The sequence below is a fragment of the mitochondrial genome of Trachypithecus francoisi (assembly GCF_009764315.1).
Source record: "Trachypithecus francoisi mitochondrion, complete genome".
NCBI classification, from domain to species: Eukaryota; Metazoa; Chordata; class Mammalia; order Primates; family Cercopithecidae; genus Trachypithecus; species Trachypithecus francoisi.
The window spans coordinates 1-16,554 of NC_023970.1; the positions used below are offsets into that span (position 1 = coordinate 1).

The 16,554-nt window shown below is 38.9% G+C and overlaps 13 protein-coding genes across 13 annotated transcripts, besides 26 other annotated features; 12 read left to right on the forward strand and 1 right to left on the reverse strand. All coding sequences in view use genetic code 2, as the record gives it.

Moving 5' to 3' along the window:
* Positions 1 to 72, forward strand: a tRNA (tRNA-Phe).
* Positions 73 to 1,020, forward strand: an rRNA (s-rRNA).
* Positions 1,021 to 1,089, forward strand: a tRNA (tRNA-Val).
* Positions 1,090 to 2,651, forward strand: an rRNA (l-rRNA).
* Positions 2,652 to 2,726, forward strand: a tRNA (tRNA-Leu).
* Positions 2,727 to 2,728: 2 nt separating this feature from the next.
* Positions 2,729 to 3,683, forward strand: ND1 (NADH dehydrogenase subunit 1). Its single transcript has one exon. A coding segment is annotated over exon 1 (955 nt).
* Positions 3,684 to 3,753, forward strand: a tRNA (tRNA-Ile).
* Positions 3,751 to 3,822, reverse strand: a tRNA (tRNA-Gln).
* A 1-nt stretch (position 3,823) lies between these two features.
* Positions 3,824 to 3,891, forward strand: a tRNA (tRNA-Met).
* Positions 3,892 to 4,933, forward strand: ND2 (TAA stop codon is completed by the addition of 3' A residues to the mRNA). The gene has a single exon. A coding segment is annotated over exon 1 (1,042 nt).
* Positions 4,934 to 5,001, forward strand: a tRNA (tRNA-Trp).
* Positions 5,002 to 5,009: 8 nt separating this feature from the next.
* Positions 5,010 to 5,078, reverse strand: a tRNA (tRNA-Ala).
* Position 5,079: 1 nt separating this feature from the next.
* Positions 5,080 to 5,152, reverse strand: a tRNA (tRNA-Asn).
* Positions 5,153 to 5,185: an origin of replication.
* Positions 5,184 to 5,249, reverse strand: a tRNA (tRNA-Cys).
* Positions 5,249 to 5,314, reverse strand: a tRNA (tRNA-Tyr).
* A 12-nt stretch (positions 5,315 to 5,326) lies between these two features.
* On the forward strand, positions 5,327 to 6,871 carry COX1 (cytochrome c oxidase subunit I). Its single transcript has one exon. The coding sequence runs from the start codon at positions 5,327 to 5,329 to the stop codon at positions 6,869 to 6,871; it is 1,545 nt and encodes a 514-aa protein (YP_009024985.1).
* Positions 6,869 to 6,937, reverse strand: a tRNA (tRNA-Ser).
* Positions 6,938 to 6,940: 3 nt separating this feature from the next.
* Positions 6,941 to 7,008, forward strand: a tRNA (tRNA-Asp).
* Position 7,009: 1 nt separating this feature from the next.
* COX2 (cytochrome c oxidase subunit II) lies at positions 7,010 to 7,693 on the forward strand. Its single transcript has one exon. It carries the CDS (start codon positions 7,010 to 7,012, stop codon positions 7,691 to 7,693), a length of 684 nt encoding a protein of 227 aa, YP_009024986.1.
* Positions 7,694 to 7,740: 47 nt separating this feature from the next.
* Positions 7,741 to 7,806, forward strand: a tRNA (tRNA-Lys).
* Position 7,807: 1 nt separating this feature from the next.
* On the forward strand, positions 7,808 to 8,014 carry ATP8 (ATP synthase F0 subunit 8). The gene has a single exon. It carries the CDS (start codon positions 7,808 to 7,810, stop codon positions 8,012 to 8,014), a length of 207 nt encoding a protein of 68 aa, YP_009024987.1.
* Positions 7,969 to 8,649, forward strand: ATP6 (ATP synthase F0 subunit 6). Its single transcript has one exon. The coding sequence runs from the start codon at positions 7,969 to 7,971 to the stop codon at positions 8,647 to 8,649; it is 681 nt and encodes a 226-aa protein (YP_009024988.1).
* Positions 8,649 to 9,432, forward strand: COX3 (TAA stop codon is completed by the addition of 3' A residues to the mRNA). The gene has a single exon. A coding segment is annotated over exon 1 (784 nt).
* Positions 9,433 to 9,500, forward strand: a tRNA (tRNA-Gly).
* On the forward strand, positions 9,501 to 9,846 carry ND3 (TAA stop codon is completed by the addition of 3' A residues to the mRNA). The gene has a single exon. A coding segment is annotated over exon 1 (346 nt).
* Positions 9,847 to 9,911, forward strand: a tRNA (tRNA-Arg).
* Positions 9,912 to 10,208, forward strand: ND4L (NADH dehydrogenase subunit 4L). The gene has a single exon. The coding sequence runs from the start codon at positions 9,912 to 9,914 to the stop codon at positions 10,206 to 10,208; it is 297 nt and encodes a 98-aa protein (YP_009024991.1).
* On the forward strand, positions 10,202 to 11,579 carry ND4 (TAA stop codon is completed by the addition of 3' A residues to the mRNA). Its single transcript has one exon. A coding segment is annotated over exon 1 (1,378 nt).
* Positions 11,580 to 11,648, forward strand: a tRNA (tRNA-His).
* Positions 11,649 to 11,707, forward strand: a tRNA (tRNA-Ser).
* Positions 11,708 to 11,777, forward strand: a tRNA (tRNA-Leu).
* Positions 11,778 to 11,781: 4 nt separating this feature from the next.
* On the forward strand, positions 11,782 to 13,587 carry ND5 (NADH dehydrogenase subunit 5). Its single transcript has one exon. It carries the CDS (start codon positions 11,782 to 11,784, stop codon positions 13,585 to 13,587), a length of 1,806 nt encoding a protein of 601 aa, YP_009024993.1.
* ND6 (NADH dehydrogenase subunit 6) lies at positions 13,588 to 14,112 on the reverse strand. Its single transcript has one exon. The coding sequence runs from the start codon at positions 14,110 to 14,112 to the stop codon at positions 13,588 to 13,590; it is 525 nt and encodes a 174-aa protein (YP_009024994.1).
* Positions 14,113 to 14,181, reverse strand: a tRNA (tRNA-Glu).
* Positions 14,182 to 14,185: 4 nt separating this feature from the next.
* CYTB (TAA stop codon is completed by the addition of 3' A residues to the mRNA) lies at positions 14,186 to 15,326 on the forward strand. Its single transcript has one exon. A coding segment is annotated over exon 1 (1,141 nt).
* Positions 15,327 to 15,392, forward strand: a tRNA (tRNA-Thr).
* A 2-nt stretch (positions 15,393 to 15,394) lies between these two features.
* Positions 15,395 to 15,461, reverse strand: a tRNA (tRNA-Pro).
* Positions 15,462 to 16,554: a D loop.

Genomic DNA, 16,554 nt, shown 5'->3' on the forward strand with positions numbered 1-16,554 from the left:
GTTTATGTAGCTTAACTTATCCAAAGCAAGACACTGAAAATGCCTAGATGGGTTCATAAAACCTCATAAACAAATAGGTTTGGTCCCGGCCTTTCTATTAACTTCTAGCAAGGTTACACATGCAAGTATCCTCGCCCCAGTGAAGACACCCTACAAATCACCATGATTAAAAGGAGTAAGTATCAAGCACGCTTAATGCAGCTCAAGACACTTTGCTTAGCCACACCCCCACGGGAAACAGCAGTGACTAGTATTTAGCTATAAACGAAGGTTTAACTAAGCTATGCTAATATAGGGTTGGTCAATTTCGTGCCAGCCACCGCGGCCATACGATTGACCCAAGCTAATAGACATCGGCGTAAAGAGTGTTTTAGATTAATTCAACTAAATAAAGCTAAACTCTTTCTAAACTGTAAAACCCTAGCCAATGTAAAATAAACTACGAAAGTGGCTTTAAAATTTCTGAAAACACAATAGCTAAGATTCAAACTGGGATTAGAGACCCCACTATGCTTAGCCCTAAACTTCAATAGTTAAAACAACAAAACTACTCGCCAGAACACTACAAGCAACAGCTTAAAACTCAAAGGACTTGGCGGTGCTTTATACCCCCTAGAGGAGCCTGTTCTATAATCGATAAACCCCGATCCGCCCTACCATCTCTCGCTCAGCCTATATACCGCCATCTTCAGCAAACCTCAACAAGAGCTATAAAGTAAGCACAAATGCCCACGCAAAAACGTTAGGTCAAGGTGTAGCCTATGAGCTGGGAAAAAATGGGCTACATTTTCTATTACAGAAAACCCACGATAACTCTTATGAAACTTAAGAGTCCAAGGAGGATTTAGTAGTAAACTAAGAATAGAGTGCTTAGTTGAACTAGGCCATGAAGCACGCACACACCGCCCGTCGCTCTCCTCAAATATAATTAAGGATTAGCTTAACTAAACACCCCTGTATTTATATAGAGGAGATAAGTCGTAACATGGTAAGTGTACTGGAAGGTGCACTTGGATAAATCAAGGTATAGCTCAATACAAAGCATCCTGCTTACACCCGGAAGATATCAACATCGTTTGATTACCTTGAGCCAACACTAGCCCAAAAACCAATCAATACTATTATCAAATAAATATATAATATTAAACCATTCACAGATATAAAAGTATAGGTGATAGAAAATTTATTCTGGCGCTATAGATATAGTACCGCAAGGGAAAGATGAAAAAAAAAATTAAGCATAAAATAGCAAGGACTTACCCCTATACCTTCTGCATAATGGGCCAGCTAGAGATTATTTCACAAAGAGAACTAAAGCCAAATACCCCGAAACCAGACGAGCTACCCAAGAACAGCTAAAGAGCGCACCCGTCTATGTGGCAAAATAGTGGGAAGATTTTTAGGTAGAGGTGATACACCTACCGAGCCTGGCGATAGCTGGTTATCCAAGACAGAATTTTAGTTCAACCTTAAGCCTACCCGCAGAACCACTAATCCCCCTGTAAGCTTAATTGTTAGTCTAAGGAGGGACAGCTCCTTAGACACTAGGAAAAAACCTTGTATAGAGAGTAAAAATTCCAACCCCCATAGTTGGCCTAAAAGCAGCCATCAATTAAGAAAGCGTTCAAGCTCAACATTAAATACTCAAAGAAATTCCAAACACTTAACTGAACTCCTAACATCACATTGGATTAATCTATTACACTATAGAAGTAATAATGCTAGTATTAGTAACATGAATAAATTCTCCTACGCATAAGCCTAAATCGGATCGAAAACCTCACCGATACTTAACAGCCTAATACTAATAATTATAAACAAGCCAGTATTACTAATACTGTTAACCCAACACAGGCGTGCTATCCGGGAAAGGTTAAAAGAAGTAAAAGGAACTCGGCAAATATAGCCCCGCCTGTTTACCAAAAACATCACCTCTAGCATTACTAATATTAGAGGCACTGCCTGCCCAGTGACACATGTTCAACGGCCGCGGTACCCTGACCGTGCAAAGGTAGCATAATCACTTGTTCTTTAAATAGGGACTTGCATGAATGGCAACACGAGGGTTTAACTGTCTCTTACTTCCAACCAGTGAAATTGACCTGTCCGTGAAGAGGCGGACATAAAATAATAAGACGAGAAGACCCTGCGGAGCTTTAATCTACTAATGCAATCATAACAACATAAACCTATGGGTTTAACATATCCTGACCCTGCATTTAAAATTTTGGTTGGGGTGACCTCGGAGCATAACTAAACCTCCGAATAGACTATGCCAAGACTGAACAAGTTAAAGCGAATCAATATCTACAATTGACCCAATAATTTGATCAACGGAATAAGTTACCCCAGGGATAACAGCGCAATCCTATTCCAGAGTTCATATCGACAATAGGGTTTACGACCTCGATGTTGGATCAGGACATCCTAATGGTGCAGCAGCTATCAAGGGTTCGTTTGTTCAACGATTAAAGTCCTACGTGATCTGAGTTCAGACCGGAGCAATCCAGGTCGGTTTCTATCTATTTTACATTTCTCCCTGTACGAAAGGACAAGAGAAATAAAGCCTACTTCATAAAGTGCCTTCCTTCCATAAATGACCTAATCTCAATTTAACAAAAAACTATATATACAGCCCAAGAACAGGGCTTGTTAAGATGGCAGAGCCCGGCAATTGCATAAAATTTAAGACTTTACAATCAGAGGTTCAACTCCTCTTCTTAACACCATGTTCACAACAAATATTCTACTTGTCACTTTACCCGCTATTGTTGCTATAGCATTTCTTACACTTACCGAACGAAAACTACTAGGCTACATACAACTACGTAAAGGACCCAACATTGTAGGACCTTGTGGACTATTACAACCCTTTGCCGACGCAATAAAACTCTTCACCAAAGAACCATTAAAACCCTCAACTTCCACTACTACTCTTTATGTTATTGCACCAGCCCTAGCCTTTACCATTGCCCTTCTCTTATGAGTACCTCTCCCCATGCCCAATTCCCTAATTAATCTTAACCTAGGACTTTTATTTATTCTAGCCACATCTAGCTTAGCCGTCCACTCTATCTTATGATCAGGATGAGCATCAAACTCAAATTATGCACTAATCGGAGCACTACGAGCAGTAGCCCAGACAATCTCATATGAAGTAACCCTCGCCATTATTTTATTATCAATTCTGCTAATAAGCGGCTCATTCAACCTTCACTCACTCATTACAACACAAGAACACCTCTGACTTCTCCTACCATCATGACCTCTAGCCATAATATGATTTACCTCTACATTAGCAGAGACCAATCGGGCCCCTTTTAACCTAACAGAAGGGGAATCCGAATTAGTCTCAGGCTTTAATACTGAGTATGCTGCAGGCCCGTTTGCCCTTTTCTTCATAGCTGAGTACATGAATATCATTATAATAAACGCCCTAACGACCACAATTTTCCTAGGATCATTATATCCCATTCACTCACCGGAATTGTTCACAACATGCTTTATTACTAAAACACTTCTCTTAACCTCCCTATTCCTATGAATTCGAGCAACCTACCCTCGATTCCGCTATGATCAACTTATATACCTCCTATGAAAAAATTTTCTTCCCCTTACACTAGCATTCCTTATATGATATATCTCAATTTCCATCATATCCTCTGGCATCCCCCCTCAAATCTAGAAATATGTCTGACAAAAGAGTTACTTTGATAGAGTAAATAATAGAGGTGCTTAATCCCCTTATTTCTAGAATTATAGGCATCGAACCTACTCCTGAGGATCCAAACTCCTCCGTGCTACCTATTACACCTCATTCTAAAGTAAGGTCAGCTAAATAAGCTATCGGGCCCATACCCCGAAAATGTTGGTTATATCCTTCCCGTACTAATTAATCCACTAGCCCAACTTATTATTTATTTTACCATATTTATAGGTACTATCATTACACTATTAAGCTCTCACTGGTTTCTAGCCTGGATGGGCCTAGAAATAAATATATTGGCCTTTACCTCAATCCTAATTAAAAAAACAAACTCTCGCTCCACAGAAGCCGCCACTAAATATTTCCTTGTACAATCCACTGCATCTATAATCCTCATAATAGCAATTATATATAATAGTCTATTCCCCGAACAATGAACTATGATAAACAATATTAATCAATCCTCATCTTTAGTCATAATAATAGCCCTCGCTATAAAACTAGGAATAGCCCCTATTCACTTCTGAGTCCCAGAAGTTACCCAAGGAACACCTTTAATTCCTGGTCTACTTCTCCTTACATGACAAAAACTAGCCCCTATCTCAATCATGTACCAAATTCATTCATCAATTAATACAAATATTCTCCTGATTCTATCCAGCCTATCCATCATGGTAGGCAGCTGAGGAGGTCTTAATCAAGCACAACTACGTAAAATTTTAGCATACTCTTCAATTACCCATATAGGCTGAATAATAACAACTTTAACTTACAACCCGGATATTACAATTTTTTATCTCCTCACATATATTGTTTTAGTTACCACTGCATTTCTAGCCCTAAACCTAAACTCGAACACCACAACCCTAACATTATCACACACCTGAAATAAACACACCTGATTGATACCACTAATATCATCCACCCACCTATCTATAGGAGGCCTACCCCCACTAACCGGCTTTCTACCCAAATGGATTACTATCCAAGAAGTTACAAAAAATAGCAACTTCATTATACCTACCATTATAGTTACTATAACCCTACTCAACTTATATTTTTATTTACGCCTAGTCTATACTACCTCCATAACACTACTCCCTGCATCCAATAACACAAAAATAAAATGACAATTCGAAAATACAAAAACCACGCTTCTGATCCCCCCACTTTTTATCCTTACCACCTTCCTATTACCTATAGCCCCAACAATTTTAACTATTCCCTAGAAATTTAGGTTAATTAAGACCGAAAGCCTCCAAAGCTCTTAGTAAGTTAAGCATACTTAATTTCTCATATAGATTAAGGACTACAGAATCTCATTCTGCATCAACTGAACGCAAACCAGTTACTTTAATTAAGCTAAGCCCTTACTAGATTAATGGGACTTAAACCCACAAAAATTTAGTTAACAGCTAAATGCCCCAATCAACTGGCTTTAATCTACTTCTCCCGCCGCAGGGAAAAAAGGCGGGAGAAGCCCCGGCAGAAATCTAACTGCTCCTTTGAATTTGCAATTCAACATGAAAACCACCTCGGGGCTGGTAAAAAGAGGACTGAACCTCTGTCCTTAGATTTACAGCCTAATGCTTACTCAGCCATTTTACCTTTTTTTCACTTATGCTCATTAACCGCTGGCTATTCTCTACAAATCATAAAGACATTGGAACCTTATATTTACTATTTGGCGCATGAGCTGGAACCGTAGGTATAGCTATAAGCCTTCTTATCCGAGCCGAACTCGGTCAACCCGGCAACCTGTTAGGTAATGACCACATCTATAATGTTATCGTTACGGCTCATGCATTTGTCATAATCTTCTTTATGGTCATACCCATTATAATTGGAGGCTTTGGAAACTGACTAGTACCCCTAATAATTGGTGCTCCTGACATAGCATTCCCCCGCCTAAATAATATAAGCTTCTGACTTCTTCCACCATCCTTCCTACTTCTTCTCGCATCAGCCATAGTAGAAGCTGGTGCCGGAACAGGTTGAACAGTATATCCACCCTTAGCAGGAAACCTCTCTCATCCAGGAGCCTCCGTAGACCTGACTATTTTCTCGCTTCACCTAGCAGGCATTTCTTCTATTCTAGGGGCTATTAATTTTATTACAACTATTATTAACATAAAACCCCCTGCAATATCTCAATACCAAACTCCTCTATTTGTTTGATCAGTCCTAATTACAGCAGTACTGCTCCTCCTATCCTTGCCCGTACTAGCCGCTGGTATTACAATATTATTAACAGACCGCAACCTCAACACCACCTTCTTTGACCCTGCAGGAGGGGGAGATCCTATCTTATATCAACACTTATTCTGATTTTTCGGACACCCTGAAGTCTATATTCTTATTTTACCTGGCTTCGGAATAATTTCCCACATTGTAACATACTATTCTGGAAAAAAAGAACCATTCGGGTATATAGGCATAGTCTGAGCCATAGTATCAATTGGGTTCCTAGGCTTTATTGTATGAGCTCACCATATATTTACAGTCGGAATAGATGTGGATACACGAGCCTATTTTACTTCTGCCACTATAATTATTGCAATCCCAACTGGCGTTAAAGTCTTTAGCTGACTTGCTACGCTACATGGAGGAAATATTAAGTGATCAGCCGCAATACTCTGAGCTCTAGGCTTTATTTTCCTCTTTACCGTAGGGGGTCTGACCGGTATTGTACTAGCAAGTTCATCACTGGATATTGTATTACACGACACATATTATGTCGTAGCTCATTTCCACTATGTCTTATCAATAGGAGCTGTCTTTGCTATTATAGGGGGCTTTATTCACTGGTTTCCCTTATTCTCAGGCTATACCCTAGACCAAATCTGCGCCAAAGTCCACTTTACTATTATATTTGTAGGTGTAAACTTAACCTTTTTCCCACAACATTTTCTGGGTTTATCAGGAATACCCCGACGCTATTCCGACTACCCTGATGCTTACACTACATGAAATATTGTATCATCCACAGGTTCCTTTATATCCCTGGTAGCAATACTACTAATAATTTATATAATCTGAGAAGCTTTCACCTCAAAACGTAAAGTACTATCAATTGAACAACCCACCTACAACCTAGAGTGACTGCATGGCTCTCCTCCACCCTATCACACATTTGATGAACCAGCCTTCATCAAAGTTAAATAAAAAAGGAAGGAATCGAACCTCCTGAAACTGGTTTCAAGCCAATTCTATAGCCCCTATAACTTTTTCAATGAGATATTAGAAAAATTATTTCATAGCTTTGTCAAAGCTAAATTATAGGACATATCCTATATATCTTACATGGCCCACCCAGTTCAACTAGGCCTACAAGATGCCACATCCCCTATCATAGAAGAACTGATTGCTTTCCACGACCACGCCTTTATAATTGTATCCCTAATTAGCTTTCTCGTCCTATATATTTTATTATCAGTACTAACAACAAAACTAACTAGCATTAACATCACAGATGCTCAAGAAATAGAGACTATTTGAACTATCTTACCCGCAATTATTCTAGTCTTAATTGCTCTTCCATCTCTACGAATTCTCTACTTAACAGACGAAATTAATAACCCCTCATTTACTATTAAGTCAATTGGACATCAATGATACTGAACCTATGAATATACAGACTATGGGGGCCTAATCTTTAATTCTTATATACTCCCCCCACTATTTTTAAACCCAGGAGACCTTCGGCTTCTAGAAGTTGATAATCGAGTGGTACTTCCAATTGAAGCCCCTGTCCGTATAATAATTACATCCCAAGACGTCCTACACTCATGAACCATCCCAACACTCGGTCTAAAAACAGATGCAATTCCAGGACGCTTAAATCAAACCACATTTACTGCCATACGACCAGGCGTCTACTACGGACAATGTTCAGAAATCTGCGGTGCTAATCACAGTTTTATGCCTATTGTTGCCGAATTAATCCCACTAAAAATTTTCGAGATAGGACCTGTATTCACTCTATAAATATACCAGATGCACTTTACCTAGTTTACTCTTAAGTTATTAAGATCCACTGTATAGCTACTACAGCATTAACCTTTTAAGTTAAAGATGAGAAAGCACTTTCTCTACAGTGAAATGCCTCAACTAAATACATCTACATGATTTATTACCATTATAACCATGCTACCTGCACTATACCTTATTATGCAATTAAAATTACTAAATACAAACTACTATTTAAATCCATCACAAAAAATTCCTAATATACAGACATTTAATAACCCTTGACAACTAAAATGAACGAAAATTTATTTACTCCATTTACAACCCCAACTCTCCTAACTCTACCCGCTGTAGTACCCATTATTCTATTTCCCACATTACTATTTCCAACCTCCAAGCACCTTGTTAACAATCGACTAATTACTATTCAACAAAATCTGATTCAACTTATCTTAAAACAAATAATAATAATTCATAATACAAAAGGACGAACCTGGTCTCTAATGCTAATATCTCTAATTATTTTTATTGCCACAACCAACCTCCTCTGACTACTACCTCACTCATTTACACCTACCGCCCAGCTGTCTATGAATTTGGCAATGGCAATCCCTCTATGGGCTGGTACAGTGATTACAGGCCTCCGCTTTAAAACCAAAAATTCCCTAGCCCATTTTCTACCACAAGGCACACCCACATTTCTTATCCCCATACTAGTAATTATTGAAACTATCAGCTTATTTATTCAACCAGTGGCCCTAGCTGTACGTCTAACCGCCAATATCACAGCAGGACATCTACTCATGCATCTAATCGGAAGTGCCGTATTAGCATTATTAACCATTAATTTTTTTGCAACTTCACTAACCTTCGTACTCCTCTTGCTATTAACAATCCTAGAAATTGCAGTAGCCCTAATCCAAGCCTATGTTTTCACGCTCTTAGTAAGCCTTTATTTACATGATAATACTTAATGACCCACCAAACTCACCCCTACCATATAGTCAAACCTAGCCCATGACCTCTAACAGGAGCTTTCTCAGCTCTTCTAATAACATCCGGCTTAATCATATGATTTCACTTTTATTCCATAATCCTACTAATATTAGGATTATTAACTAACATATTAACAATATATCAATGATGACGCGATATTGTACGAGAAAGCACTTATCAAGGTCACCATACAATACCAGTTCAAAAAGGCCTCCGTTACGGAATAGTCTTATTTATTATTTCAGAGGTTTTCTTCTTTGCAGGCTTCTTCTGAGCATTCTACCACTCAAGTCTTGCCCCTACACCACATCTAGGAGGACACTGACCACCAACAGGTATCACTCCCCTAAATCCTCTAGAAGTACCCCTCCTAAATACTTCTGTATTACTTGCATCAGGAGTCACAATCACTTGAGCTCATCACAGCTTAATAGAAACCAACCGAAAACAAATAATCCAAGCCCTGCTTATTACAATTTTATTAGGCACCTACTTCACCCTCTTACAAATGTCTGAATATTATGAAGCACCCTTCACTATCTCTGATGGCATTTATGGCTCAACATTTTTTGTTGCTACCGGCTTCCACGGACTTCACGTTATTATTGGATCTACCTTTCTTACCGTTTGCCTTATCCGCCAGCTACTATATCATTTTACATCAAATCATCATTTTGGTTTTGAAGCGGCTGCTTGGTACTGACACTTTGTAGACGTCGTCTGACTCTTCCTTTACATCTCCATTTACTGATGAGGTTCCTATTCTTTTAGTATAACTAGTACAGCTGACTTCCAATTAGCTAGCTTCGATAATATTCGAAAAAGAATAATAAACCTAGTACTAGCCCTAACAATTAACACCCTCCTAACCCTGCTACTAATAATCATTATATTTTGATTACCCTTACTTAACCCCTACGCAGAAAAGGCAGACCCCTACGAATGCGGCTTTGACCCACTAAACTCCGCTCGCATCCCTTTTTCCATAAAATTTTTTCTAGTCGCTATTACTTTCCTACTATTCGACTTAGAAATTGCTCTACTATTACCTCTGCCATGGGCCCTCCAAACAACAAACCTCCCTGTAATAATCAAATCATCAATAATACTAATCATTATTTTAACCCTCGGCCTAGCATACGAATGAACTCAAAAGGGGCTGGACTGAACCGAATTGGCAAGTAGTTTAAACAAAACAAATGATTTCGACTCATTAGATTATGATAATCATACTAGTCAAATGCCCATTATTTATATAAATATTATGTTAGCATTTCTTATCTCACTCCTAGGCATATTAATCTATCGTTCACATCTAATATCCTCTTTATTATGCCTAGAAGGAATAATACTCTCTCTATTTATTATAAGTACCCTCATAGCCTTAAACATACACTTTCCCCTAGCTAATATCATACCCATTGCTCTACTAGTATTCGCCGCTTGCGAGGCAGCAGTAGGTCTTGCCTTACTAGTCTCAATCTCAAACACATATGGTCTAGATTATATCCATAACCTAAACTTACTCCAATGCTAAAAATAATTCTTCCCACAATTATGCTATTACCAACAACATGATTTTCCAAAAACAGTATATTATGAATTAACTTAACCATGCACAGCTTGATTATTAGCCCTATTCCCCTACTATTCTTCAACCAAACCAATAATAACCTCCTCAACCATTCAACCTACTTGTCTTCCGACCCACTAACAATGCCCCTCTTAACACTAACAGCCTGACTTTTACCTCTCATAATTATAGCAAGTCAGTACCATTTACACAATGAAACCCCCTCATTAAAAAAACTCTCTCTCTCTACAATTGTCTCCCTACAAATCTCTCTAATTCTAACATTTGTAGCTACAGAACTAATTATATTCTATATTTTATTTGAAACCACCCTCATCCCTACCCTAATTATCATCACCCGACGAGGCAGCCAGGCAGAACGCCTCAATGCAAGCACATACTTTCTATTCTACACACTAGCCGGCTCTCTCCCCCTGCTTATTATACTAATCTATACCTACAATAACCTAGGCTCACTAAACACAATGTTAGTAACACTTATGGCTAAAAAACTAGCGACTACCTGATCCCACAATCTTACTTGACTAGGATGCATAGTGGCCTTTATAGTGAAAATACCCCTGTATGGCCTACACTTATGACTTCCTAAAGCCCATGTTGAAGTCCCCATTGCTGGATCAATAGCTCTTGTTGCAGTACTCCTAAAACTAGGTGGCTATGGCATAATACGACTGACCTCTATTCTTAACGCTTTAACAGAATATATAGCCTATCCATTCCTCGTGTTATCCTTATGAGGCATAATTATAACAAGCTCAACCTGCCTACGACAAACAGACCTAAAATCACTCATTGCATACTCCTCCGTAAGCCACATAGCTCTGGTAATTATAGCCTCCCTCATTGAAACCCCCTGAAGCTTCACTGGCGCAATTATCCTTATAATCGCCCATGGACTCACTTCATCCATACTATTTTGCCCAGCAAACTCAAACTATGAACGAACCCACAGTCGCATTATACTACTCTCTCGAGGACTTCAAACCCTACTTCCACTAATAGCCTTCTGATGATTTGCAGCAAACCTCACCAACCTAGCCCTACCCCCCACCATTAATTTAATTGGAGAACTATTGGTAATAGCAACCTTATTTTCTTGATCACATATCACCATTATGCTTACAGGACTAAATATATTAATTACCGCCCTCTATTCTCTATATATATTTATTACAACACAACGAGGAACACTTACCTCCCACATTATAAACATAAAACCCTCCTTCACACGAGAAAATATATTGATATTTATACATATTTCCCCCATCATCCTTCTATCCCTCAACCCCAATATTATTATAGGCTTCACCTCTTGTAAATATAATTTAACCAAAATATTAGACTGTGAATCTAAATACAGAAGCCCACCCCTTCTTATTTACCGAGAAAGCTTGCAAGGACTGCTAATCCATGCCCCCGTACTTAACAAAACGGCTATCTCAACTTTTAAAGGATAACAGATATCCGTTGGTCTTAGGAACCAAAATATTGGTGCAACTCCAAATAAAAGTAATAAATGCACGCCTCCATTGTTATACTGACACTAACTTACCTAACACTCCCAATTATTATTACCCTCATTAAACCCAACAAAAATCACCTATACCCTAATTACGTAAAAACAATTATAATATTTACCTTTATCTTCAGTCTCTTTCCCATAACCCTATACATTCTATTAGACCAGGACATAGTTATCTCAAACTGACATTGAACAACTATTCAGTCCCTAGAACTAACACTAAGTTTTAAACTAGACTATTTTTCCATAATATTTACCCCAATTGCACTATTTATTACCTGGTGTATCATAGAGTTCTCCCTATGATATATAAGCTCAGATCCAAATATTAATCAGTTCTTCAAGTATCTCCTCATTTTTCTCATTACCATATTAATTTTAATCACCGCTAATAACCTCTTCCAACTCTTCATCGGATGAGAGGGTGTTGGAATTATATCCTTTCTACTAATCGGCTGATGACATGCTCGAACAGACGCCAACACAGCAGCTGCTCAGGCAATTCTATATAACCGTATTGGTGATATCGGCTTTGTCCTAGCCATAGCATGATTTCTTCTTCATTATAACTCATGAGACCTCCAACAAATATTTATCCTAGATTCTAACCCAAATCTTTTACCACTAATAGGACTTCTCCTAGCAGCAACAGGAAAATCAGCCCAACTTGGCCTCCACCCTTGATTACCCTCCGCCATAGAGGGTCCAACCCCAGTTTCAGCCTTACTCCATTCTAGCACTATGGTAGTAGCAGGAGTGTTTTTACTTATTCGCTTTCACCCCCTAATAGAAAATAGTATATTGATTCAAAGTCTTACATTATGTCTAGGGGCTACTACCACCCTATTTATAGCAATCTGCGCCCTAACACAAAACGATATCAAAAAAATTGTAGCCTTCTCCACCTCAAGCCAACTAGGATTAATGATAGTTACCATTGGCATTAACCAACCACACCTAGCATTCCTACATATCTGCACTCATGCCTTCTTCAAAGCCATATTATTCATTTGCTCTGGCTCTATTATTCACAATTTAAATAACGAACAAGATATTCGAAAAATAGGTGGATTATTTAAAATAATACCCATCACTTCAACTTCCCTAACCATTGGTAACCTAGCACTTACAGGTATACCTTTTCTCACAGGTTTCTACTCCAAAGATCTTATTATCGAAACCGCAAACACGTCATATACTAATGCCTGAGCCCTATCTACTACTCTTATCGCCACCTCCCTAACAAGCGCCTACAGCACCCGAACTATTATCCTAGCACTAACAGGACAACCCCGCTTTTCAACCTCAACCCACATTAATGAAAATAACCCAGCTTTACTAAACCCAATAAAACGTTTAACACTAGGCAGCCTACTCGCAGGATTTCTCATCACCAATAATATCTTCCCCACCACACCACCCCAACTGACCATACCCCATTACCTAAAACTCCTGGCTCTATGCGTAACCATCCTGGGCTTTCTAATAGCTCTAGACTTAACCCTTATAACCAACAACCTCAAAATATATACCCCATCACATATATTCAAATTTTCTAACATGTTAGGATATTTTCCCACTACAATTCACCGAATAATTCCCTACCAAAATCTAATTGTAAGTCAAAACCTAGCCTTTATCTTACTAGACTCAATCTGACTAGAAAAATCAATACCCAAAACAATCTCACATATCCACGCTACTACCTCCATTACTATAACCACCCAAAAAGGCATGATCAAACTTTATTTCCTCTCCTTCCTTATTTCCCTCATCCTAGTTACACTATTAACAGTATAATCTATTACCTCGAGTAATTTCAATAACAACATAGACACCAACAAATAACGTCCAACCAACAACCACTACTAACCAACGACCATAATCATATAAAGCGCCCGCACCAATAGAATCTTCACGAATTAACCCTGGCCCCTCTCCCTCAAAAACCACCCAACTTCCTATATTATTTAAATTAACCACCACCACTAACTCACCATAATCTAAAACTCATAAAATCAACCCCACCTCCATTGCCAATCCAACTAATAAACTGCTTAACACCTCAAACCCTGAAACCCACGCCTCAGGATATTCCTCAATAGCCATCGCAGCAGTATAACCAAAAACAACCATTATACCTCCCAAATAAATCAGAAGTATTATTAAGCCCATGTAAGTACCTCCATAATTTAAAATAATTACACAACCAACTACACCACTAATAATCAATGCCAAGCCCCCATAAATAGGAGAAGGCTTAGAAGAAAATCCCACAAATCCCATAACCAATAATACACTTAACAAAAATAAAATATATGACATCGTTCTTACATGGACTTCAACCATGACTAATGATATGAAAAACCATCGTTGTACTTCAACTATAAAAACACCAATGACCCCCCTACGTAAATCTAATCCAATTATAAAAATAATTAATCACTCCCTCATTGACCTACCCACCCCATCAAACATTTCTACATGATGAAATTTTGGCTCTCTCCTAGCAACTTGCTTAACTTTACAGATTATTACCGGCCTATTCCTAGCAATACACTACTCACCAGACACTTCCTCTGCCTTCTCCTCAATCGCACATATTACCCGAGATGTAAATTATGGCTGAATTATCCGCTATCTCCACGCCAATGGCGCCTCCATATTCTTTATCTGCCTTTTCCTACATGTAGGCCGAGGCCTATACTACGGCTCATTTCTCCTCATTGAAACATGAAATATTGGCATTGCACTATTATTCATAACCATAGCAACAGCCTTCATGGGTTATGTACTTCCATGAGGGCAAATATCATTTTGAGGCGCCACAGTTATCACAAATTTATTATCTGCAACCCCATACATCGGAACAAATCTCGTTCAGTGAGTCTGAGGTGGTTATTCTATTGATAATCCAACCCTCACACGATTCTTTACCCTCACCTTTACCCCACCCTTCATTATTGCAACCCTAACAGCTCTTCATCTACTTTTGCTACACGAAACAGGATCAAACAATCCCTGCGGAATCCCCTCTAATTCCGATAAAATCCCCTTCCACCCCTACTATACAATCAAAGATATTTTAGGCCTGATCTTTCTCCTGCTTATCCTAATAACCCTAGTACTATTTTCAGCCGACCTTCTAAGCGACCCAGACAATTACACTCCAGCTAACCCACTAAACACCCCACCACATATCAAACCAGAATGGTACTTCCTATTTGCATACGCAATCATACGATCCGTCCCTAATAAATTAGGAGGTGTGCTGGCCCTTCTTCTATCCATTCTTATCTTAGCAATTATAGCTGTACTCCATAATTCTAAACAACAAAGCATAGCATTCCGGCCTCTCAGCCAATTCCTACTATGACTCCTAATTACAACTCTACTAACTCTTACCTGAATCGGAAGCCAGCCGGTAAATCAACCCTTCATTATAATTGGACAAGTAGCATCCATATTATACTTTACTACAATTTTAATCCTAATACCATTAGCCTCCCTAATCGAAAATAATCTCCTCAAATGAACCTGCCCCTGTAGTATAGACCAATACATCAGTCTTGTAAACTGGCAACGGACATTCATTCCCTGGGGCAACTCAGAAAGAAAGTACTTAACTCCACCACCAATACCCAAAACTGGCATTCTATTTAAACTACTTTCTGTATTCTAGGGGGTATAGTCCTTAAATATAACTTAGTATAATCTAATTTCATATGCCCTTATGTAATTCGTGCATTACTGCTAGTCCACATGAATATTATATAGTACTATAAGTGCTTAAGCGTCCATAGGACATAATATTACATATTTACTAGCAATTCTCGCCAACATGCTTACAAGCAAGGATATCCCTTTGAATGACTTGACCATAAGACATACCATTCAAGCTTCCATAGCACTGATCCTGCCCATTGGAATACCAACTAACACGGTATTTCCATTAACGTACATAGTACATTCTATTATTGATCGGACATAGGACATTACAGTCGAGCATACCCAACCCAATCTTGCCAACACGAATATATCTCGTCAGTTGGGTGTCCCTTGTCTACCATCCTCCGTGAAATCAATATCCCGCACAAGAGTGCTACTCTCCTCGCACCGGGCCCATAACTCGTGGGGGTAGCTATAATTGACATCTAATGGACATCTGGTTCCTACCTCAGGGCCATATTATCAAGATCGCCCACACGTTCCCCTTAAATAAGACATCTCGATGGATCACGGGTCTATCACCCTATTAACCAGTCACGGGAGCTCTCCATGCATTTGGTATCTTTTATCTCTGGTCTGCACGCGACCCCATTGCAGAATGCTGGTCTCGCCACAATCAATCCCGCAGCGCCTGTCTTTGATTCCTAGTTCATGCTATTATTAATCGCACCTACGTTCAATATTCTAGCCCCACACGAACCTTAGCAAGGTGTTATTTAATCCATGCTTGTAGGACATACAGATAGTTAATCACACACCACACCGATTCAAACCACATGCCAGTCTAAGCCACAACAAACTATACACAAACCCCCCCTCCCCCAACTCCGACCACTCCCACATAAATTGCCTTTGCCAAACCCCAAAAACAAAAGCTTGCTGCCTAGCCGAAGTCTCACTTTTTATCTTTTAGGTTTACACACCTAAGCTATCACTTTCTCAACTAATAAAAAATTAGTTCACTTACCACCCCCTCAACACTCCTACCCTTCTCCCCACAACCCCAAAAGATAATATTTACAATATATATATTACTCC